The sequence below is a fragment of the Micromys minutus genome (genome assembly GCF_963924665.1).
Source record: "Micromys minutus genome assembly, chromosome: X".
In the NCBI taxonomy this organism is placed as follows: domain Eukaryota; kingdom Metazoa; phylum Chordata; class Mammalia; order Rodentia; family Muridae; genus Micromys; species Micromys minutus.
This window is the reverse complement of record NC_137970.1, coordinates 13,156,994-13,183,259: the sequence shown is the minus strand read 5'-3', so window position 1 is coordinate 13,183,259 and position 26,266 is coordinate 13,156,994. Positions and strand designations below refer to the sequence as shown.

At 38.6% G+C, this 26,266-nt stretch overlaps 1 protein-coding gene across 5 annotated transcripts in view; it reads right to left on the bottom strand.

Moving 5' to 3' along the window:
• The window catches only part of RPGR (retinitis pigmentosa GTPase regulator), a gene marked incomplete at its 5' end in the record, with an annotated part of 48,388 nt that overhangs the window by 6,397 nt on the left and 15,725 nt on the right, over window positions 1-26,266 (bottom strand). For 3 of the 5 annotated variants that reach the window (XM_080910475.1, XM_080910477.1, XM_080910476.1), the window contains 7 exons: window positions 30-230; window positions 7,284-8,141; window positions 9,699-9,764; window positions 16,647-16,744; window positions 23,609-23,777; window positions 24,847-25,029; window positions 26,090-26,214. In XM_080910475.1, the coding sequence (XP_080766601.1) occupies window positions 30-230; window positions 7,284-8,141; window positions 9,699-9,764; window positions 16,647-16,744; window positions 23,609-23,777; window positions 24,847-25,029; window positions 26,090-26,214 (1,700 nt within the window). The remainder of the gene's footprint in view (window positions 1-29; window positions 231-7,283; window positions 8,142-9,698; window positions 9,765-16,646; window positions 16,745-23,608; window positions 23,778-24,846; window positions 25,030-26,089; window positions 26,215-26,266) is intronic. The other 2 variants (XM_080910478.1, XM_080910479.1) reach the window with 2 other exon arrangements.

Genomic DNA, 26,266 nt, shown 5'->3' with positions numbered 1-26,266 from the left:
CATCTCAGGACATAACCTTGTCGCCATACCTCTTTAACCTTCTCATCATCACTGTCCACAGTTTCTGAGCCTTCTGTTTCAGGAAGGTCATCAAAAGGTATACTTCCTTCTTCTATAACCTCCTTTTCTTCCTTCCTTTCTTCTTCCACAGTGTCCTCTACATTCAGGACACTAATTTGCTCATCCATGCCTCCTGCTTCTTGGTTCACAGTTTCTGGAAGTTGAGGAGCCTATGACAAAAGTGATCACAAAAGATTTTCTTTTTGGAACGAACATTTGTGTTCTTTGTAAAAACACAACAGATATACTGCAACTTATATGACCTCAATGAACGTGAACACTATAAAAATCACATTTAGAAGCTAAAGACAAAATATTGCATACACTGTGCTGACCATCAAGATACTGCATGGCTAAGGATTCCATGTCTACTGTTCTGTGTATGTCTGCTGCTGCGTGGCAATGCCTAGTGTTCCTAAAAATCTGTTAGGGCATTTTCTTGCCTTTCTCCAAAGTGTGATCTTAAGCTTGAAAGAAATGAAGAAGTTTCTTCCTTATAGCATGATAATATAATTATATCTATGTATTATGTTCATTTTCTAAAACATAGGGATTTAGAGTTCTGCCCCAAACTTTATAATTCACTTACATTATGAGAAAGTATAACTATTTATAAACCAGACAAAAAGACAAAAGAACACATTTTAAACGGTATTAAATATTTTTTTTTTTTTACTAAAAGACAGTAACTATAGTACTTTGAACTAAAGCACATTTAAAATTGTAAAAAATACACCCGGATAACTACTATAAACCACAGAAAACACTCACCTTTAAAACTGAGATAGTTTAGGAGATATTGGCAGAATACTGGCATTTTATAAAAAGAAAAGGTAAAGTTTCAGTACATTCTTAAAATGATAGTCTAGAATGTTCAAGTACATGACCTGTGTTAGGACCTGGGTGAAGAAGTGAATGGGCCTGAGAAATGTAACTGGACCATCATTTCATTGGTCACATACCACACTGAGCTCTGGTCTTTGGTTTGGCTCAACACATAATTAGTACGTCTTAAGAGGGATATTAATGTTCCTAATGATGGTTCAGTTTGTTAATCTCCAAAAAAATCCTTATTCTAGATTAGTACCCTGGTTGCTAGGAGAGACAAGGAGAAGGCTGTCCTGTGCCTGCCAGAAATAGCCATGGGACCACAATGACTGAGCTAAAGCTTTAGGCCAGGGAAGCCCTGGAATTTAGTGGTCAATGACGCTGAGGCCCTCTACGAGGAGGCTTATTAGGAAGGTAACTGAATAAGGAGAGAAGAGGTTAATTGTCTGGAAAAAAGTCATACCAGTAACTATCTAAAAGAATCTACAATACATGCAATTCTGTATGTAAATATACATATATAGATTAAGTGAAAAATTCTCATTTGGGCTAGAAATGCCCCTCTAAGAATCAAAGATTAACCAACAAGAATCCCAATACCAGACAGAAAAAGCCCTCCTTTGAGTTGTTGGTCAGAGCTATCCAAGGGACTGCCAAAACTGCAGTTCTTGCTATTTCCTCTGGTTGCCTCCCAGAGATAGAAGGTTTAACTCCCCATGTACTTCAGAAACAAGGCATAGAGGCCTCAGCCATGGAACTTGACTTGAGAGTCCCCTCATGAGGTTGAGCTTCCAAAGGAGGGAAACCAATACTCCTACCCAGGTATGACACCTAGGATGAACTAGTAATGATCAGCATAGCACTACAACCCAAGGGTGCTATAGTGACATGTATACCTTGGCAGGAAGTAATAGCTTTCTAATAGGATTTAAGACCTGTTCAATAAGGGGAGGAGGAGGAAGCATACCCGGTACTAAAAACTTAGCCAACTACTCAGTGCTAGTGAAGTCATGGATACTGGAAAACAAATAACCACTACTTTACTAAACTAACATAATAACTAATATAGACATTTGTCTCTATACCCACAGATAAATGTAGTCCTCACCATTTATCAAGTAAACATCTCTTTGCAACAGATAGAGACCATTACAAAGCGCGCGTGCACACACACACACACACACACACACACACACACACACACACACACAAAATCAAAATCCAAGGTTGTGGAGTCCAGTTCCAACTGACACATCTATAATACACTCTTGAACCTAAGGTTCAGGGAACATTTTGAAAAGTCGCACCAACATGACAGCCTAAACATGAGCTAGACAAAGACACCAATAGACATGCCAAAGAGGACAAGGAAAAGCTCACAAGGACTCGATTCTACACAAAGAACTAAAGGCATACTCAAAGGGGGAGAAACAATCTTCCCAATGGAAGTGTATAACTGGTTATCCATATAAGTTAATGTTAGACAAACTGCGTGGGTTATATTTAGGAATATATATATATATGCATATATATGCATATAATAACAATTAATGAAATGGGAAGTCATCACATTGAAAGGGGGCAAGGAGTAGGATATGGGAGGGTTTGGAGGAAGGAAGGAGAAGAGAAACATACTATAAAATCTCAAAAAAAAAAAACCACTCAATTCTGTAAAAAAAAAAAATTAAAATGTTTTAAGCAAAATTATGGGGTCATGTCATATGCCTTGCATACCCAAGGCACAAAACTTTTCTTCTCTTTAATTAGTTTGTTTTTAAAAAGCAAGAGATACATGTATTTTGGAGCTCAATTTTCAATTTAGCGCAGCTTTGGCTAAATACATAGGAGTAGAAAAACAAACAGCACTGTTAAGTTATGCATATCATTAAGAAGAAAAAATGATTAAAAGAAAATAAATAATGCTGGAAGAAGCACCAAGTGTTCTTTAGAGAACCATTTGTGGTCCTCCTGACAGTTAAGACAGAGGAAAAGTGGGCCACGGGAGGTGGATTAATACCTGACTTCCTTTTTAAGGTCTATCTGACTTGAGGAAGACCGCTCATTTTGAGGTGGTAGATACATAAACACTCGATTCAATAATATGTACCAGATAGATGTTAAGCTATATGTTAGGAACTAATTATGCCATAGGACATTGAATTTTCACAATGAAAAGAATGAAGAAAAAGATGACAGCGTCTTCCCTTACTGATGCATTGGTTGGAGAGCACACACGCATGTAAACTGATCTCTACAGTCAATCATTATCAATCAAAATTCACTTTAGCATTACTCACCTTTAGGGCTACTGTTGAACAGCCATAGATGCTCTGCAGAAATTCTTTGCAGCTTACCTGAAAGTCCCTTTCTGCCAGAGTGCACACTAGGAAACTGTAACTCAAGGGAATCTATATAGATAATGCCTCACATTTACCCCAGTAATGATCAGTGAACTAAAGCAAGAACTTAAGCAACTAGCAGATTTACCATGCCTGTAATCCTAGCAGCAGAAGGCTCAGAAGTTCAAGGCCATCCTTGGCTACATAGTAAACCAAATACTTTCCAAGCAAGCCTAGGCTATGAGAAACCCCGTCTGAAAACTAACAAGGATGGACTAGCTATTGAGACCTATGGAACCAACTGCCAAGGCAGGAGGGGGCCAAGTGTCTCATTTGTTACTCATGTTACTTATTCTCTAATGATGAGATTTATACAAGTGTAATAATAACGTCTATTTATGAAAGTTTGTGTTTTTTTATACCTCGTCTCAATGTATCACTAACCACCTACAAACTCCTATCCATAAACTTTAGAGTGTATTAGGGCTGCCACAATGTGTGATTTACTAAGTGTTAGCTGAACAATGTGCAGAGAAAGGTAGCATGCTTTGTTTAGGGCTATTGCTCACTTCCATATAACTGCTTGAAGACTGTGATTTTTGTGACTAAATTTAAGGCTTGTGTTTTAAGCTGAGGAATATGGACAGAAGGAATTACGGTGTGACAATGCTCTAACAATGCTGTCCCTATGGAGTCCCTTAGTTCTCACATCCTAATTCTGTACCTTTCTAGAAAAAGTAACAAACAAACTAAAAAGCAAGCAAGCAAACAAACAAACAAAAAATCAAAAGGGACATATACAAAGGCAAAGATGCTGGTGTACTTCATAACAGTTTGGAAGCACAAGTTGTCAGTAGGGCCCTGTAGACAAAATGGCTACATAAATGCTCTTTTGACTGTCCCTTGTAGGAACTATTACTTCTAAAGGGAACACATTTTGGAGCAGGGAAATGTAATGAAACTGGTCAGAAGGGCTGCTTAAAAGTGAATCTCTTTATCCCCTCAAATAGTGAAACAGATGTACTTTTAGAACCTAACTTCAGTACTCCTGGCTGACTCTCTTCATGGAAAACCAATGCCCTTCTGATGCCACCTCTGATATAAGTGGACGTTTAGACTCTCATCTCCCTGGCATTGTAAATTTCATGCCCGCCATCCCTTTTATTTAATCATTTGCAAACTATTCTTGATGACCTTTGGTATATACACCTTAGCATACTAATTCTACTCTATAAACAATATAGTAGACTTTGGCCAAGGACTGCAGTGTCAAATCAATGTAGTCCATTATTCAGAGATACTGCCTGCTATCTCTGTAGCAAGTTCTAATTTACAGACTGCTCTAAGGAAATGCTACTTCATTTGATTCCTATTCATCTCATGATTACAGAGAATCAAATGTATGGAGTTCAACTACATAACATTTACAATGAAGGTATGGAACAGACTGAGAAAAAAATCAATTGAAAAAAAAGTTAAAAATACATAACCAAAATAGCTACATTATATAAAGATAACCAAATGTGGCTTTTAGAAATTCAGTATCTAATTTAGACAGTTTTTACTCCACAAACAATACTGAGTATATAAATTTAATCTTTATTTTACTTGAAACATTCTGATAAGCAAAAGACAGGATTGCAGAAGTCAGTGAAAATCCACTGAGGCCACATAACACACAATGAGAATGGAAGCTCTGATGGCAGAGTTAGTACAGAAATCGCTTGAGTTCAGAAATTTCAGTATTACAGAAGACAGGAAACATTGAAGTTATCACTTTTAAGAACAGACAAATGAGTGATAGTGCTTAGAATTTTATTTCTTGAAACGTTTGAACTTCTATGAGCCCCTATATTATATGTTTAAGCTACTCTCTCATAAGCTATTCTGCCATGTGCCTAAGCAGCTATCACAAGAGGTCACATCATTACGCCTCTCAGACCTGAACATAGCTGTCACTTTATAGAGTTTTATCAAAGGGTACAAAAAGTAAAGGAACGAATGTCATTTCTTAAAATATAAATTTCCACCTTAGTTTCAAATTATCATCACTTCTTACAATAAACATTTTAGGTCAGAGACTGAAAAGGGTACTAAAATATCTATTAAAAATCAGAAGTTTTGATAGCATTTAAACATCTATACTGTTTTAAATAGACTGGATTTTATATACATAGTAATTATAGTAGTCTACTAGTATATAAGCCTGTGATTATTAAGGAATATACAAGGCTAACTATAACAAAGGGCCTTTATTAATAATAAATTTTAGTTATGGATTAATAATTTGGGGGCAGAACACAAGATATGAGTTTAGGAGGAATCAAGACTTAATTAACACCATCTCCTGGTCTTAGCACCTTAGTACAAATGTCATCATTTGTCTGTTTTTTAACCACATATAAAAGTACCAGAGTAACAGGTCAGTTTAATAAGATGTAATGAGCATACCTAGTATGCATACGGCATGCAAATGACTACCCTGGTCATAATCATGTCAAATTGAGTCTGCTACTTCAATTCCAAATAAAGTGGTAAAACATCATTCCAGAATGTTTTGGAACCTGGAAGCCCATTCTCTAAAAGTTGTTTGGACTCCATTGGTGTTTTAGGTGTCTGCTCTTTCCCCCTTCTCCCTGGGTTAGCAATGGACTTTTCTGAGTATGTGCCATGTCTGCCATATTTCATCGACCTGTTAATTTTACTTACTTTTGGGGACTGTCTTCTGTCTTCCCAACTTTGACTATCAACCACTTTTCCAATTGCATCCTTGTATTTCCCTTCTTCCTCCACATTGTCCTCACAACTTCCATGTTCTTCCATTTTTCTTTCCTCCCCCAATTGTCCCTCTTCCTCATCTTCTTCCTCTGTACCTTCTCCTTCCTTGTCTTTTAGCTCTTCTCCCTCATCTTCTAGCTCCTCTCCTTCATCATCTGCCCCATCTTCTTCCACTTCTTCCTCCCCTTTCTCTTCTTTTTCTTCCTCTCCCTTCTCCTCCTCTTCTCCCTCTCCTTCCCCCTCTTCCTCTCCTTCCCCCTCTTCCTCTTCTTCCCCCTCTTCTTCTCCTTCTCCCTCTTCCTCTCCTTCCCCCTCTTCCTCTCCTTCCCCCTCTTCCTCTCCTTCCCCCTCTTCCTCTCCTTCCCCCTCTTCCTCTCCTTCCCCCTCTTCCTCTCCTTCCCCCTCTTCCTCTCCTTCCCCCTCTTCCTCTCCTTCCCCATCTTCTCCTTTGCCCTCTTCCTCTCCTTCGCCCTCTTCCTCTCCTTCCCCCTCTTCCTCTCCTTCCCCCTCTTCCTCTCCTTCCCCCTCTTCCTCTCCTTCCCCCTCTTCCTCTCCTTCCCCCTCTTCCTCTCCTTCCCCCTCTTCCTCTCCTTCCCCCTCTTCCTCTCCTTTCCCCTCTTTCTCTCCTTCCCCCTCTTCCTCTCCTTCTCCCTCTTCCTCTCCTTCCCTCTCTTCTTCTCCTTCCCCCTCTTCCTCTCCTTCCCCTTCCTCCTCTCCTCTGTCTTCCTCTCCCCCCTCTTCGTCTTCTTCCCCTTCCTCCTCTCCTTCCCCCTCTTCCACTTCTCCTTCCTCTACTTCCTCCTCACATTCTAGCTCCTCTCCTTTCTTCCACCCTTGTCTCTCATCTTCTTGCTCTCCCTTTCTCTCCCTCCCAGCTTCTTTCTCTTGCCTATCTTGTTCTTCCTCTCTACTTTGCGTCTCTGATGTGCCTTCTCCCTCTTCCTCTCCTTCTTCCTCTTCTCCCCCCTCATCTTCATCCCCTCCCTCTTCTTCACTTCCTTTACCCCCTGCTTCTCTTTCTTCCATCTCATGGTTTCCTTCATCCCCCTCCATTTTTTCTCCTCCCTCACTCCCTTTCTCCCATCCTACATCCTCTTTTCTCTCTTCCATATCCAGGATGCAGCTTTCTTTTTTACCCGTACCTTTCTTCCTCTCTTGTTTTTCCTGTACCCTTTGCCACTGCTCTGCTCCTAAACTACTATCCTCATGGATTTGACCTCTTTCACCCTCAGATCCATCCTCTCCCTCTCCCCCTGACTCTCCCTCACTTTCACTCACCTCTTCTGTAATGACATCTGACAGGGCTTTTGCTTTTGCCTCCTTTCTGTCTCCTTCCAATTCCATATTTTCCTCTTGTGCCTGGACCACTTGCTCCACTCCTACATTTCCTTCCTGCTCCTCTAGTCCTTCCTGCTCCTCTGGTATTCCTGACAAGTGGTCATGCTTAAGATCGTACTTTGGAAAAAATCTGGTTGCTCTGAGTTCATTCTCACTTATTTGTTCAGCATACATCCTGCTGAACCATAAGAAGTGCTCAGTCTCCACTTCATCGTCATCTCTTTCTTCGCTACTAGATTCTACTAGCTTGTGCTGCTCCAACTCCTCAGCACTGTCTTGCTCACTGTGCCTTTCATAGTCCATGTAGCCGTCTGGTTCTTCTACCAATTCTGTTTCATTGTCAAAGATCATATTCTGCTCACTGCTTTTCCTTTCCTCAGCAATATCTTTATTGTCTTCACTCTCAGAATTCATGTCTTTATCTGGTAGGTCATCAAAAAATGATTCTGATTTTGAGTTCTCTTCACTTTCTCTAATCCTTTTCACATCTGCCATTTCCATCACCTCAGTTTTCTTCTCAGAGACTATTTCTTCATCACTTTCCTTTCCTACGGGCTCACTCTGTGAGCTCTTTACACCAGTTAAGGGCTGCAGCTTTGCCTGGTCTAGGCCCTTACCCCCTTCCTCATCTGGAAATGCTCCCAGAATCTCGGGTGGTCGTATCATGAAGATCCCCTTTGCTAAATACTGTTTGTACACTGTCGGTTCTTTGATTTTTGACATCTCTTCATATTCATAACTACCCTCATTTTCAGCGCACGGTGTACTTTCCATCACACTCTCAACCGTGTCTTGACTCTGCAAAGTTTTTGGAGCAACCGTTATACTATTATTAGTTGGCAAAGACATTATGGTTATATAAATCTCTGCGAAGATTTCACATTTGCATCTACAAGCTCACATGTAGTGAAGGCTCATTAATTCAAATTTTATAAACTGGGAAACATGCTACATCTTGTGGTTCATTAATATTTGCCAAATAAATTCTTAAAAACAATTGTTACAAATTAACAAGGTAATATTCAGAAATAGTATAACAAATACAATCCTTTTTACTCACTAAAGTAGGCCTGACAGAATCTAATATAAAAGCAGTACGTGAAATATGGACAATTTAAAAAGGTGATTTCCATTTCTACAGTTTCTAGAAACTTTACATTTTTAATTTCTTTTTATAGTCCTAAGAGAGTCAAGCCCAACTGCTAGAACTTATTTCTAAATGTGTGTTCCTTTCTTTTCCCAGCCACACACAAAATAAATAAATAAATAAATAGATAGATAAATAGATAAATAAATAAAACCTAAGCATAGCATCTACTTGAATGGAAGACACTACTTGAGGCAGAGTAGGGTCCCCAAGGCACTCAGTGCTCTCTGATCTTCTCCAACCATGCCAAAAGAACAGCTCGCCCATGCTGAAAGGCATGCTACTTCCTCACTGGGCCTCTCACTTTTAGAGGGCTGGCTATACATTTTTTATAATTAAGCAAGATCTTCCTGCATTTTGTAGGATCTCTCTTTAAGACATTTTAGACTAATGAGGTAGCAATGGCAGTAGAAAATAGAAATCACATGATTTTCAAAGCAAATGTCAGAGTCAATTGCTTTTTTTGTTAACTGCCAAACATCCCACAGTTTTATTTCATTGGCCCCTAACATCATTAAAAGCAAAGAGTCAGCAAAAAGACTGCAGAGCAGGTCTTCATTTATTTAAGGTTGTGGAAACCACAGACTGGTTTGTTGCTGTTGTTATTGTTTTCTTTTTGCTACTAACGTTGTTACTAACTAAAATCTCTTTCTTACCCTTTTATAGCCTCTTACTAATTTCCAACTTTCATTTAAATCCTGCTTTTTTTCTGAATCCTTCCTTGATAAATAATATAAAATCCAATTATTACAAAATGATTATCAACTAGTTAACACTAAAAAAATGCACACAATTTTTGAGCTAGCAACATGTGAATGTTATTCAGATAAGTCAGCATAGCGACTTATGCAAAGTCATTCACAACCAAATTCAGAGATCCACTCTGATAAATACTAGGCTCTTCCCCAAAATAAGAGCTAAGATAACTATCTATTGCTTAGTTGAAAAGAATCATCATCATAGGTTAGGTAAATAACTTGAAGAGCAAATTCTAGCAGTCAAATCCTAAGAGGAAATAGCTACCAATAAAAAAGCAAACAGGAGTCCACTACACTGCAATCTTGTCTTTTACATTTCAATATAAGTTATTGTTTTTTTTTTGTCTTCTTTCCCAAAAGTTTTCAAAGAAATAATAAAACCATTCTTATCCACAACAGTAACAGTAATATAACAACAACAACAACAACAACAATAGCTATGTGTTATACCTGTTGTTTTTGAATTGGTGAAAAACCAAATTTCTTCTCTTGGGAACTCATGGTCATCATATGTGTCTGAAATAAATAAAAATTTATCTTCTAGATAACTGAAAAACTACAAATGAACAATGAATGTAAAGAAACTATTAATACAATCTATCCACATTGCCATACTAATGTTATTAGAAGAGAAAAGCTACTTAGAACATCACAAATAAACTTAATACACAAGATACAGCCTAAAGCAAGCCGGTGACTCTCAGCTTTTCCATATTAGAAGCAAAAGAGGAACCTTTCCTAGTTTGTTAGGTGGATGAAATGAAGAAAGGCAAGTGGCAGAATATAATACTGCAGTGACAGATTCTTAGAGATGGATGAAGTTTGGGAATAGAAACGTGAGAAAAGAGGTTTCCCAAAGACCACTCACATCACAGGTGGCTGGGAGGGGGCACCCTGGGAGGGTAACAAGAAAGACAAAATGCCCTGGTGAAATCCACTGGGGCAAACTTTGGAACTCAGGGCTATGGAAATGCCTGGCATATGCTAACAGATTTCTGGTTTCACTCTTTATAGGCCTAGATGTAAAAGATACAACCATTTCCTAATTCAACAAGATACTATGTCTCATCATGGCATTCTCACGCATGCATAGTGTGTGCTTCAGCCACACATCCTTCTACCACCTGCTCATGCCATTGCCCCCACCCCCTAAAGGGTCCTATGCTACTTTCATGTCATCTTTTCCTTTTCAGACAGAGTCCATGCATGAGAGAAAACAACATGCTATGTGTCTTTCTCAGTCTATGAGCTTATATTTGGCTTCCTTTCTGCTGTGGCACTAATACCTATTCATCACTCAGCTTAGGAACTATAAGAAATTACACTCGTGGTTTGGGGAAGACACGGAGTCTAGATAGACAAGAGACTTAAAATCGGCACAGAAAGCTCTCTCTGGAGAACTGCCCCATATTTCCAAGATTATTCTCAGGTGCTGTAACTGGAGAGCCATCATGTGCTGGGTTCCTAAGATCAGCAGCTCTGGAAATGAAAGCCTCCTATATTTCCCTATCTCTACAGCCGTGTGTGTAGTGCTTTCCTCCTACTCAAAGTGTTCCATCTTGAAGAGAAGCTCACTAAGACTTAGGGAGGAAATAAATCACAAGTCTCAGTGGTCAGTGAAGCTTGTGAGAGTCTCCCAGCCCTCCTTCCAGGTAACATAAGCAGTAAGGACTACTAGTGATAGGAGGCTCTCTGGCCTGCTGAGTAGCCTTCAAATTCTCAAGGGGGTTCCAGAGACACAACTGTTGGAAAGCATCACACATACACACACACACAGAGGGGGCAGGAGGTGGGATTTTTAGCACTAGCATTTTCATAGAGGACCTTAAAGTCATCAATGCACTTGTACTTAACATTCCTGTAAGTAACCCACACTAAACTCATTGGGTCACCAAGTTGAACGTTGGTAGTACTGTTACTCTGGTCTATTAGTTCCCTATATGTAATGGATACATGTTTGTTCATGCCTCCCCAGCCAAAGCTGCACAACAGTTGCCAGGCAATATTTCACTAGCTCAGTAGGCATTAGCTGACCAGGAAGAAGACATACTGACACAGTGGGGAATTACAATACAATGTTGGGTGGGAGAGTGGTTTAACCAGACTGGCATTATACACACATGTAGTCAAAAACTGATCACTGCCAAATATCCCACAAGTACTTTATACTAGGAAGTTCAATTGCAATTGAGAGCAACACTAACAACAAACTGAGACCTCAAGTTATACCATAAGGAAAGGGGTGCTTACTAAGGAAGATCTCACATAATAGTGTAAGACACATCCACTCCAACAAATATGGGGACCTCAACATATGAAGGCTGTGGGCTTCAGGCCATCCTAAGTTCAAGGCCAAATTGGACTACAGAATGAATTCTCAGACAAAATGACTACAGAATGAAGCTCCACACCTCAAAATCAACCAACAACAAATAAGCTATAATAGAGGTACTCAGTTATATTTAAGGAAATCAATTAGAATAAGATAAGTTTTATCAGCAGGACCTAAAGACTAGGGAGAATGAATGATAATATATTTCATTTAATTAATAGAGAATATAATTGCCAATCAAAATCACATCTACTGTGTTGGCTAGTTTCTTGTCAACTTGACATAAGCTAAAGTCATCTGAGAGAAGGGAACCTCAATTTTAAAAATGCCCCCATAAGATCAGACTATAAGCAAGCCTGTAGGGCATTTTCTCAATTAGTAATTGATGTGGAAGGGCCTAGCCCACTGTGGCTAATGATCCTGAGTTCTACAAAAAAAAAAAGCAGGCTAAGCAGGTCAGGGGAGCAAGCGAGGCAGCACCCTTCTATGGCCTCTACATCATCTCCTGTCTCCAGGGTTCTGCCCTGCTTAAATTCTTGCCCTGTTTTTTATGATGAATTGATATATAGAACGGTGAGTGAAATGTGAAATAAAAACCCTTCCTTTCCCAAGTTACTTTGGTCATGGTGTTTCATCACAGCAATAGTAACACTACGACTGACTCCTAGCAGGGTTATCCTTCAAATTCAACGGAGACCTTTCAAAATAAGAATGTTCTAATGTAAGCCATGACTAATACATCAGCATCTCAGAAAACAAGGTCATACTTTACCTAAAAGAGAAAAATGGGCAAACACAACCATGAGAGCACTGAAGAGAATACATCTGTCTCACTATAAGATTAGGCATACATATGAGAAATATTATCAGTATAGTTAACCACCACTTCTAGGACGAGAGAAAGACATTTGATAATAAGAAGAAATTAACTGACTTGTTTCTTAGCAACATATACACACCATTCAGTTATAATCCAAATGTAAGTGGTCTCAATTTACTGATTAATAGATACCAATTGGGTGACTGGATTTAACAAAATAATGAGTGATATACTTCATGGAAACAAAAAACTCCCGCATCAACAAAACATAGAGAGAACAGAAAGGAATGGAAATTTATTTCAAAGTGAATTAAATCTGCACATAAGCAGGAGTAGCTATACTAATATCTAACAAAAATACTAAAACCCAAATTAGAAACTAAGACTGTCACTACATAGTGATCAAGCGAACAATTCATCAAAAAGACAGTTTACACACAAACACACACACACACACACACACACACACACACACACACACGTATGTGTATGTGCACCATATACTGAAAGCACTCAATTCTTTAATAAAATTGGCTCGAACACAATAATAATGGTGACCTCAGTAGTACATTCTTATCTAAGCAAACAACACAATAATGTTATCGACAAATTACAGTATAGATCAAGTGGAGTTAACATATATTTCATCAGATGTAGAATGCACATTTCTTGATATTAGCACACAAAACTTATTTTAAAATAGATCCTATATAAGGCCAAAGGAAACTGTACAAAATTCAAAAACATTTAAATGTCTGCTATCTTATCAGAACATATAAAGTAAAAAAGAAAATAAAAACCAATAGCAGAAAAATTATAACCACTACACAAACAAATGGAGGCTAAATAATAGTTCTTAGTGGCCATCAAATCACTAAAAAAATTCAAGGGAGGGTGAAGTATTGGCTCAGGACCCAAGACCAAGTTCTCAGCACAAAGGAGATTTACTTGCTGCAGAGAGACAAAGGGCAGGGAATAAGAGACAAAGACAGAAATATACAGCAAACACGTAGACAACATCAAACTAAACAGTGAGACACTTGAAGCAATTCCACTAAAATCAAGGACTAGACAAGGCTGCCTACTCTCTCCCTACCTATTCAACATAGTACTGGAAGTCCTGACCAGAGCAATTAGACAGCAAAAGGAGGTCAAAGGGATACAAATTGGAAAGGAAGAAGTAAAAACATCACTATTTGCAGATGACATGATAGTGTACATAAGTGACCCAAAAACCCCCACAAGAGAACTCCTAGAGCTGATAAGCAACTTGAGCAAAGTGGCTGGATATAAAATTAACTCAAACAAATCAGTAGCCTTCCTATACTCAAAGGATAAACAGGCTGACAAAGAAATCAGAGAAATAAAACCATTCACAATAATCATTAATAATATAAAATACCTTGGTGTGACTCTAACCAAAAAGTGAAGATCTCCCATGCTCAAGAATTTGAAGGATCAACATAATAAAAATGGCCATCTTGCCATAAACAATCTACAGATTCAATGTAATCCCCATAAGAATTCCAACTCAATTCTTCATACAGTTAGAAAGAGCAATTTGCAAACCAATATGGAATAACAAAAAACCCAGGATAGAAAAACTATTCTCAACAATAAAAGAACTTCCGGGGGAATCACCATCCCTGACCTCAAGCTGTATTACAGAGCAATGGTGATTTTTTTTTAAAAGTATGATATTGGTACAGAGACAGGCAGGTAGATCAATGAAATAGAATTGATAAACCCACACACCTATGGTCACTTGATCTTTCACAAAGGAGCTAAAACCATCCAGTGGAAAAAAAGACAGCATTTTCAACAAAAGATGCTGGTTCAAATGGTGGTCAACATGTAGAAGAATGCAAAACAATTCATTCTTATTGCCCTGTACAAAGCTCAAGATCAATTGAATCAAGGACCTCCACATAAAACCAGATGCACTCAAAGTAATAGAAGAGAAAGTGGGGAAGGGCTTTGAATACATGAGCAAAGTGGAAATTTTCAACAAAACACCAATGGCTTATGCTCTAAGATCAAGAATCAACAAATGGGACCTTGTAAAATTGCAAAGCTTCTGTAAGGCAAAGGACACTGTCAATAAAACAAAAGGGAAATCACCAGATTTGAAAAAGTTTTTTTGTTTTTTTGTTTTTTTTTTTTTTTTTTTTTTTTTTTTTTTTTTACCAATCCTATATCCTATAGAGGGCTAGTATCCAATATATACAAAGAACTCAAGAAGTCAGACTCCAGAGAATCACATAATCCTATTAAAAATGGGGGACAGACCTAAACAAAGAATTTTCAACTGAGAAATATTAAATGGCTGAAAAATAAATAAAGAAATATCTAACATTCTTAATCATCAGGAAAATGCAAATCAATACTGAGATTCCACCTCACATTAGTAAGATTGGCTAGGATCAAAATGATAGCAGATGCTGGCAAGGATGTGGAGAAAGAGGAGAACTCCTCCACTGTTGGTAAGAATGCAAGCTGGTCCAACCACTCTGAAAATCAGTCTGGAGGTTCCCCAGAAAATTGGACATAGTAATACCTGAGAACCCAGCTATACCATTCCTGGGCATATACCCCAGAGATGCTCCAACATACAACAAAGATATATGCACCACAATGTTCATAGCAGCCTTATTTATAATAGCCAGAAGCTGGAAAGAACCCATATGTCCTTCAACAGAGGAATGGATACAGAAATTGTGGTACATTTACACAATGCAGTAATACTCAGCTATAGAAAACAATGATTTCATTAAATTCTTAGGCAAATGGATGGAACTAGAAAATATTCTGAGTGACGTAACCCAATCACCAAAAAAAAAAAAAAAAAAAAAAAATCAACCACACACACCAAAACACACACACACACACACACAGTAAGCACTCATTGATAAGTGGAGATTAGCCCAAAAGCTTGGATTACCCAAGATACAATTCACAGACCACATGAAGCTCAAGAAGAAGGAAGACCATATGCTTCATTCCTTCTTAAAAAGGAGAACAAAAATACTCATAGGAGGAAATACAGAAACAAAGTGTGGAGCAGAGACTAAAGCAAAGGCCATCTGGAAACTGTCCTACTTGGAGAACCAGCCCATGTACAGCCACCAAACCCAGACAAAATTGCAAGAAGTGCTTGCTGACAGGAGCCTGATATAAATGTCTCCTGAGAGACTCTGCCAGGGCCTGAAATATACAGAGGTGGGATGTTCACAGTTAACCACTGAACTGAGAACAGGGACCTTAGTGGAGGGGTTAGAGGAAGAATTGAAGTAGTTGAAGGGGTTTGCAAACCCGTAAGAGTATCAATAGCAGCCAACCAGAGCTCACAGGGTTTAAACTACTATCCAAAGAGTACATATGGAGGGACCTATGGCTCCAGCTGCACATGTAGCAGAGGACAGCCATGTTGGGCATCAATGGGAGGAGAGGCCCTTGGTCATGCCAAGGCTCAAGGCCCCAGTGTAGGGAAATGTCAGGGTAGGAGGGGGTGGGTGAGTGGGGGAACACCCTCATAGAAGCAGGAGGAGTGGGGATGGGATACAGGGTTATGGAGAGAAAACAGGGAAAGGGGAATATTTGAAATGTAAATAAAATATATCCAATCAAAACGGGAAAAAGAGACAAAAGACAAAATATAGAGGATGAGGGAGAAGGGGAAGAGAACAGGGGAGAGGGAGAAGGGATATTTATTATGGGAGACAAAGGACTGACTTTGGAGAGGCAACATATGTGGCACACAGGGAAAGGGTGGTTTTTAAAGGTAGGAGAAAGCTGTGTTAGGATGATTGACTGGGCAGGATAGTTAAGGTAGCCAAAGGGGGCTTTTGATTGAAGAAGTAGCTAAAAAAGGGAATAGATCTTGGCTTTAGGAATTTGATCTAACCATTTTTAGCAAGGCAGAGGGAATGGGGGAGAAGGGCAAGGCCATGTTTGCCATGCTCAGACTGGCTAGAGTCCATTCGGAGACTAGTAAGTGAAGGAGACGGAGGATAGCAGAAAGGAATTAGAGTAGTTAGGGTGAGACGGTGAAAGGGAGGGTACACATGACCAAAGGGATATTTATGCAGGGATAGAAATGTCACAGTAAAATTCACTAATATTAATATGTACCATTCAATAATACCAATCAGCTTTTACAAATAAAAGAATATAAAAATATATACACACCAGTTCAAATGAATTAAAATTCACACAACTCATATCTAAATAGCCAAGAAATAATTACCATATTTAAGATATCAGTAGTTTCACCCAAGTTTTCTGAATCCACTGCTGAAGGATTTTCTATCTCTGTCTCTTTGTTCATTTTATCTTCAAAATAATCTGAATGAATAAAAGGAAAGAGTCAAACACAGATCTTAATAGAAATGATCTTAAAAGCAAATACACAAAAGGTTGTTCTACACTATACCATGGGGTGTAACTGCAGCCAAGGCCCTTTAGGCTTGTGGTTGGAGATGAACAGTAGTCATTCATAGTAGCAGCACATTCTCAAATTTCATATTTAAAGTTTAATTACTTTGTTGCCAACTATGTAGCAACAACTTCATTCACAAGGACACATAAACACTATTTGTTTGGAATAACTACTTCTCAGCTTAGCTGTATCCAGTACTGCTAGCTAGCCTTAAAACAGACCCAGTGACCCACACATCCATGGTATTATTTCCTCAGTGTAGTTTCTCATACATAAGATATAGGGTTGAATTCCATATATATGATCACCCAAGTAAAGTGGGGAATAACTGTGACATCACTATAATTTCTTGGTCACGTATGTGTGCTTATTTTTCTCTTTGTGAATCCTTGCTCTAGAAGCCACATTGTGAGCATTTCTAAGAAGTCTATACAGAAAGTTTGTTAAATGCCTTGCTAAATGATCACATGAGTCAGAAGTCTAGGCAAGTTTCCAGATTCTACCATCCTATCTAACAGCACAAGTCCAGAAAAAGCCTGAGTGTGAAGGACTCAGCCAAGCTCCTGAATTCCTGATTCTCAGAAGTTGTGCCAAGTAATATGTTACTTTCACCTGTTAAATTTGAAAATGTTTATATAGGATTGACAAACTAGTATAAGCACTTAGAACTTCTTAAAACATTAGTGATATCACAAAATATCATAAAGCAGGAAAATCTAAAATGATTAGCTCTATTTGAACTTACAACTTTGTCCATTCATCACTATGCCCTTTTTGATCACCTGGCCATCTATGGGGTGCTCCCTGATGAAATTTCCATTAAAAATGTCAGTAAACACTCATTGCTCCCTTTTAAATCTTCTTAATTGAATGGGGTATATAAGGTATAAAGCAGATGTAGTGTGTGCACACGTGTGTGGGGAGGTATGCATGTATGTGTTCATGAAGAAGTAGTAATATAACTATTAATTTTAATGAACTCACATTCTATAAGGGATATAGAATATAGGATAGTAGGTAAAGAAAGAAATCACATATAGATATTGGGAATAAGCAAAGATTTCACTTGTATAATACATGAAAGGATGAAGGAGGTCGAGATATAGGGCCAAGGGGAAGAGACAAAAAACTAATAAAGCACTATTAGAAGGTGTGGCCCTGTTGGAGTAGGTGTATCATCACTGTGGGTATGGGCTTTAAGACTCTTATCCTAGCTGCCTACAAGTCAGTATTCTGCTAGCTGCCTTCGGATGAAGATATAGAACTCTCAGCTCCTCCTGTACCATGTCTGCCTGGATGCTGCCATTCTCCTAAAGGTTGATGTCAAGTCAATACACAATTGGACAGTAGAGAGTGGGGTGGCGACAAAGCTTTTGTAAGGTGCGAGAGAGGAGGAAGGAGGCAGAATAAACATGAAGCCATCGAAAGACGATTTAGACCCAAGTGATCTTAATTGGTGATAGGCATATATGGATATTTTCAAGGGTTTCTATAGGTCAAGTTGTCTTATCTAGGTGGGCAGTTTATATCTTTGTCAACAAGTTGTAAGTTTATTGTGTGGATGTATTACGGATTGAGAATTTCACATATTTTTTGTTTGATAAATTAGTGAGTGTTGGGTCACGATTTTACCAGGCTGTAGAGAATGTGAGCAAAGTTCCTGGCTAGCAGGGAGACAGCTGGGAGAGGGAAGCTTACTGAACACACTGTAGACAAACAGCCAGGCCGAGCAGACCCAGCTCAGTGTACACACATCCCAGCTGGAATGGCTTCCGTGGATTATCGAGGAGTGAGAACGTGCAGGACAGGAGTCGCAAATACATTTTTATTTTTACCACAACATTCTTTCACCTAGATGATAATGGACTGAACCTCTGAACCTGTAAGCCAGCCCCAAATATATGTTGTCTTTTACAAGCCCTGCCTTGGTTATGGTGCTTTTCACAGTGTAAAACCCTGACTAATACAGAAGTTGGTACCAGGAGTGGGGTACTGATGTGATAGGCCTGACCATGTTTTTGATTGGAAGAATGTGGATTTGGGATTTTGGATTAGAAAAGCCATGAAATGTTTTAAGTGGGGTTTAATGAACTATCCTAGTAGGAATATGGAAGACTTTGCTGCAGTGAGTGATTTCAACTGTACAGACTTGACCCAAGAGGTTTCAGTGGAGAAGAACTTTAGTATGTGGCCTAGAGACAGTTTTTGTGATATTATGGTGAAGAATGTGGCTGATTTTTGCCATTGTCTGAAGAGTCTACCTGAGGCAAAGGTAAAGAGATTTATATTAATTACACTGACAAAGGAAATCTCAAAAAAGCACAGCAGAGACTTTGTTCTCTGGTTAAGTCCCATGAAGAGCATTTTAAACAAGCACAGCAAGCTGAGAAATGAAAAATATAAAATGTATGGTTTGAGTATTAAAGGGGCACCATGAAGTGAAATGAAGCTGAGTCCTGTTCTAGGAGATAACAGATTAAGGGAGTGGGACACTGGGGCAAGATCCTAACCAGCTAAGTTAAGATCCAGGCATAGTGGTGCACACCTTTAATACCAGGAGACAGCCATGCAAGTTCCAAATCAATCTACAAAGCAAGTTCCAGGCAGTGAAGGAGTTGGAATAAAGGAAGCTGGTAATAATGTAATAGAAAAAAGGGGCCGTGTCTCAGCTCCTGCAAGCAACAGGACTAGGCAGCTTCAGCTTCAGCCTTGTGTCTCTGGATTTATAAGTCAAGAGAAAAAGGAGACCACTGGGACTATTGATGCTGGTTAGCTGGAGCTAAGAAATTAGTGGTGATTAAGAAGAGACCAGCATCACTGAGGTGAAATCTTCTGGGAGTGTTTTCTGAGAGCACAAAGAAGCTCTGTTCCAGAGATATCCAAGCCTCATGCTGCTGCAGCTGTACTTGGTAATGTGTAAGAGTCACTCAGGTGGTACCGGTTTTGAAGGCTTGAAGGGCTCATGAAGAACAGCTGAGGCTTGATACTGTGAGAAGCTATGAAAGGCCATTGTTGATGAAAAAAAGGAGTTGAAGATCTGAAGACCACTTTGACATCAGACATAGAGATGAAGAGTTTGGAGGTTGCCCAGCTGCTTTCCTGTCTTGCTTTGGGAATTATAGTTAACTGTTTGGATGAATCTCAGAAGAGACTTTTGAACTTTGGAGTTTAAACATTGTTGAGATTGCTAGACTGGGGACTTTTGAAGTTGAAGTACATGTATTTTATTTTATGCTATGTTTAGGTATGGCCCCCATAGACTCATGTTTGAACAAGCCTATGGGGGCCTGGGAGTGAAATGTCATGGTTTATATATGCTTGGCCCAGAGAGTTGCACTATTAGAAGGTTTGAGTTGGTGTGTCACTGTGTGTGTGATCTTTAAGACCCTCACCCTAGCTGCCTGGACGCCAGTCTTCCACTAGTTGCCTTCAGATGAAAATGTGTAACTCTCAGTTCTGCCTGCCCTGTGCCTGCCTAGAAGCTTTCATTCTCCCACCTTGATGATAATGGACTGAACCTCTGAACCTGTAAGCCTGTCCCAATTATATTTTGTCCTTTATAAGACTTGCCTTGGTCATGGTGAATGTTCATAGAAGTAACACCCTGACTAATACATCCCATGACAATGAGAAAAAAGATGGCTCCATTGATTCTTCTGGTGTCAAGTTCCCATCTCAATTCCGTCTGAGTCTACAGCCTATGCTTTTTTCAGTAAGTCAAACTGAATCACTCACTTCAATCAATATCAAGGCACCAAGGCAATATAGTTAACATCTGAGCATTTTTTTTAATGTTCTTTATGGTTAGTAAAGACAAGATTTGTATGGCTGTCCTGAACATCTGAAACCTTCAAAATATTTTATTACTCTTAGTGTGTGTGTGTGTGTGTGTGTGTGAGTGAGACAGAGAGAGATGGACACAGAGACGGAGACACACATGGGAAGAGGGCTAGGAAAGGGTATTTGATTCCCTGCAGCAGAGGACCTAAAGAACAAGTTAACTTCTTGCCTTTCTCTCCATTTGACATTTTATCATGGAAAGCAGCCACCTGCAATATACAAAGACCTGGGATGGCTGGTTTCCTCACATTGTCACTGATAAAAATAAGATACCAGCTAGATTTGGCTCATGGGCCATAGTTTGTTATATCCTAACCTAAATGATTATAAGGAAATGTTATTGAAAGATAAAGCTAGAAGAGCAGATGGGACTTGCATGGGAAATTTTACACTTACTTTCATAAAAATCTGGAATCTTCAATGGACAAAAACCAGATAGGCATTGAACTACACTACAGAAAGACTGATGAGGAAACTGTTACAAAAGGGTGGATTGCAACACAAAGAACGTAGGTTTAGAAAAGATAGCAGCTTATATAGACTGATAGGGCTTTGCCTCAGGATTGATTGAAAAAATGTACAGTCACCAAACCAAATCTACTTTGTCCTCTCATCCATCTCCCCATACTCACTTCTCATTTTCCTACTAAAGTGTAGTGCATCTTCTCTGCCACCACAAGCTGTTCTGTGTGCCAACCTCTCAAGTATTTCTCTAGTGTTACCGTGCTCTCCTGTACCAATGGCTCACCTCCATTGGCTTCCACATGGTTTCCCATTGGCCTCACAGTTCATACCAACAACTAGCCCATAACCAAGTAGGCAAAAGCACGTTCTACATTCCTCTTCACTTCCTCATTCTCCAGTCCCACCTCAACTATTACCACTGTGGCTTCTAGCCAGATCTTCCCCAAGAACTCCTGCTGAGGTTGCTGGTATTCTCCACAATGCCAAATGCATTGGGAACTCTGTAAGTGCTTTTGTTTGAGGTCTGACCAGTGGTATTTCGCATTGCACTTTCTCACATACTAATTTCCTGAGCTCACTGTTACTGACTAATATTAGTCCTTCCAAATTTACCTTCTAAAAGGCACATGTTCTTCCTACTTACAGTCTGACTTCCTTACAATCCACAATGACCCTGAAGTGATTACCTTAAAAGGTTAACTGGATTAAAACACATCACATAAAAATCCATTAGACCAAAGAAAACTATCCATTGCAAATAGGACTCTTATAACCTATAAAATGAATATTCTACTTACTGTGTCTTTCTCCAACAACAAACACACCTGCATTTTTGACTACATCTCCTATTTACATGTGGTTGCCTTTTCTTTTCTCATACACTGCCTCCAAATTGTTGTCTCTACTATTTTTTTAGTCTGGAATATGTACATTCTGTCTCTTTGTGTGGTTTGACTCATTTAATTATTTTTTAAATTAAATTTATTCATAATGGTTTAACTTAAACTTTAAATTTAATTCTTATTTACTCAAGCTACAAAAGTATAAAACTGTATATCACTCCATATTGAAATCTCCCAAAGTGTGAAATAACTTTACTAAACTATAAACTTGTCTTTTCTCTGCACACACGGCTTGGCAGAATGTGCTACTACTTCGAGCCTTTTTAAATGCTTCTGAAATTTTTATTTTTGAGAACTTCAAATATGAATGCAATGAAATATGACCATCTCTGCCTCACATACCCCCTCCTCTAATTCTTCCCACACTACCTAACAACTTCAAGTCTTTTTCTGTCTAGGGTTAAAAAGCACCATCTGATGTTGATTCTTATTTCAACATGAACCCTATGGGAGGTGCAGCCAGACACAGCTCATCATTGACATCCTGCTTAGACTGGCTATTCCATGATCTGCTCTTGGTGGCTTCCTGGCCCTTTATTAATTCCATCATTTGCCTAGGTTCCTCAAAGATACAAAGAGCCATCTCTGTCATGCTTAATTCCCAACTTTTAGGTTTCATTTTCAACATTACTGGTTGGTGTGTGTGTGTGTGAGGGGGAGGTGCCTGCATGATATAGCATTGGGCAGGCATAAGACTAGTTTGTGGGGTCAGTTCTCTCCTTCTACCTTTATATGAAAATGAGGAATGAAGCTCAGGTCCCCTGGTCTTCACAACAAATGCTTTCAACCTGTGTGCCATTTCACCTTTGGTTTCAAATTTTAATTCCCAGACTACTGTTTTTCTTATCTCTTGGTAATGAGGTTATGCAGTAACAGACAAATTCTCCTGAGATATACTTAATGTCTACAAATAAAATTATGCAGAAGAGACACATAATAGTAAAGGGTTAAGGATTTATAGGATCTGAAGAAAAAGTCCAGTATAAAAGATATTCAGTAGAAAAGATCTGGGATTGTAATTTCAATAATAAAATCTATTGGTTAGATGCAATGAGGTAGAGATTAATGATCTTAAGTGTATAGGAAGGGCTTATAGTGGTACTGAATGCATTATCAAGTATTTTACATGCTGAATCTCACTTAACTCACAATATTTCTCTTAATTATGCACTTATTCAAACTTTTTGAATTGTTATTATTAGGTATGCACAGTATATGGTATACAGTGTGTCGCATGAGACAGCTTTAAGTAGTCAATCAGTTCTCTCTTTTGACTTCTATGTGGGTTTCAGAGTTCAAAAGGAGGATGTCAGCCATACATAGGAAGAACCTTTATCTTCTGTACCACTTTCCCAGACATTTATTTTAGTATTATAAAAACCATTTCAGACTGGGGAAAAAATCCACATGCTTCATTAATTGCCAATGCTAGGACTCAATCCTAGGACCTAACCCACATTAAGCAAGTACTATATTATACCACTGACCTATGTCCCTGGATCAGGAGGAAACAGCTCAAGAAAAGCATGAAAATGGCAGAGGTGCAGGGTCCATTCTCATTACCTGAGTCTAGTGGCTCCATGGAGTCAGAGGGGCTTTGTTCTGGGAAGTTCTTCATAGACAAACAGAAAGGGATTGAACTGGGGGAAAAATAAGAAGCTGAAGTGGAGGCAGAAGTCCCCTCTAACGGAGGCAGTGTTCCCACCATTGAAGCAGAGCATGGGGGTCTCTCCTTTAAAATAAGTTTAAACAGATTGTCAGATGCCATTACATGTAATATCTGCACACACTTTCTTGCAGTTACTGAAAATATTTAAGAGAAAAGCTTCAAAATCTGTCAATGTTCCTTCTGGTTTTGTTGTTAATGTTGTTTTTTGTCTTTGTTTCTTAGGTGCCCTAAACTGTCACTATCAAAGCCTATTTTTCCTGTGTCAGGAAGTGTGTTTGTGTTTCATCTGTCTACTCTGAAAAACAAAAATTTGCCCATAAGAAACAAAACTTGCCACAGACTCAGGGGACAGTTTTCAGTATCTCCATACATACTTTTCAATAATAAAATATAGACTTAACCTTTTTCCCTTCAAAAGGAACACATTTCAGAACTTAAAATAATTTTCAAACCCATTAAGCATTACTATTTTCTTTTAAAAAGATGTGCAACTTATATAGTAATTTTAAAGAACAGCAAGAGGGTCTCTTAATGTAACTGGCAGGAAGCCTTCTCTGTCTTAAAGTAAATGAGTTCTTTCTTTGTTTTCCATTGTTCATAGTTTATAGTCTATTGACCTGAACTGCTGAGGAGGCTTAACACAAAAGACAGCAGCATTACACTAAATCATTCAGTCCTTCATATCTGCTGTACAATATTACACCATATCTTTTATCCTAATACTGTATATACATTCTGAGAGTTGTGTTACATGAATAGAAATGTTCTTCACACAGTATTAGAAAAAACATGTAACAGTCAATCTACATACACCTTAAAAACAATCTAGGGACCGCTCACTTTGAGCTAAGGAAGAGCTATAAAAATGTGCTCTGTTTGATGATGACCTATAAACAAAGATTATCCACGGTAATCATTTGTATTCTTTAATATCATAACTTTGAACTGACTATAAAAATTTAAAAGCCTTAATCTCTGACCATTTTATTACCACATTCACCTTGAAAGACCCTCCTTTGACTTAAAAAGTAAACAGGTTTGTTCCTACTTCTTTTCCAGATAAGACTATCATAGAGAATGGAGCCCGACTGTACCCACTAATACTATCATAGAGAATGGAGCCCCACTGTACCCGCTCTCTTCGCCGCAGACGTGCTGATAAAGATCTATTCAGTGAACTTCCTGGGGAGAGTTCATTGATGGACAAAGAACTTGTACTTATATAAGGCTCATAGACTTCTTCAAATTCAGTTTCGTCTATTGCATCAAGTCGTGGAGTGGCAAAAACTAGCATGTGACATCCACCACAGGCAACCTACAAGTGTATAAGTCCACAGAAAAATCTATCAATGTTAACATTAAGTATAAATGGGCTAAGAACAGATTAGGACCAAGACATTTTCTTAGAGGCAAACTTCAGAGATGGTATGATTCACAGCTTTTATCTATTACTCTCCATATATGTGTATATGTGTGTGTGTGTGTGTGTGTGTGTGTGTGTGTGTATGCACATATATACATAGATACAAGTAGGCATATAAGTATGTATTTACATGTATATATGTATAGATATATGCATATACATGAATTAAGTATATAGTCCTTAAACACTGACTGAAAAATAAAACCAATTCAATTCACCATTTACTTTCAATTTAATATAGAGAAAATGCTCTTGTTGCAGGTATATCATAACTTAGAAAATGTTATGTTTTAATCTGGAAGAACATTAAAAAGTCACAAATATCCAGAGAATAGTAGGGAAATTGCTTAAGAATAACTGTGTTCTGGGAATTGAACCTGGATCCTCTGGAAGAACAGTCAGTGCTCTTAACCACCCCACCATCTTTGCAGCCCACGTCTACAGTTCTTAACTGACAAAAATACTAGAAACCATAGAACAGCAAGACATGTGGCTGTGGCGCTGCAAAGATTAATTCTTATCTGGGTGTCGACCAATAAATCATTTGCAACTTTCTTCATCTAGTATCTAGTCTCTTTTTGTTCAGGGTCTGAGAGTGTCTGAACAGTGACATTGCATTTGTCCTGTAGTTAGCACTATAAGCAAGACATTCTACTGGTGCTTGCTGCGTGAGGCACAATGCTAACAGACGTGGCACAGTCCTAGCTTTCTAGAAAAGTTAAAAGGAAGCAGGAAACTATTTGTGGGAAAATGTTGTTAAAGGAGAAAAATTAGAAAGGAGATTTTTCAGTGGAGTACAAGGTCTAACAATTGGTTCTTACAGAACTGCTTGTAGTTATTGGCTGTACCTATGAAATCCTCGCACAAAGATAAGAATATGTTTTTCTATGAAATAACAAAAGTCTCAAATCTAGAAATATAAAATATACAAGAAGCAATATGAAATCCTTACCAACTGAACTGTAAATCTCAAAAAATTAGAGCACAAAGTTGGAAAGAATTGGTTGGTAAAATTCTCCATTCCAAGTCCTAATTTTCCATGTCGGCCATCTCCAAAAGTAAACATCAGGCCTATATCTGAAAGGCAAACAAAACTGATGTCATACAAGGTCTGTTTCTAGTTATAGAC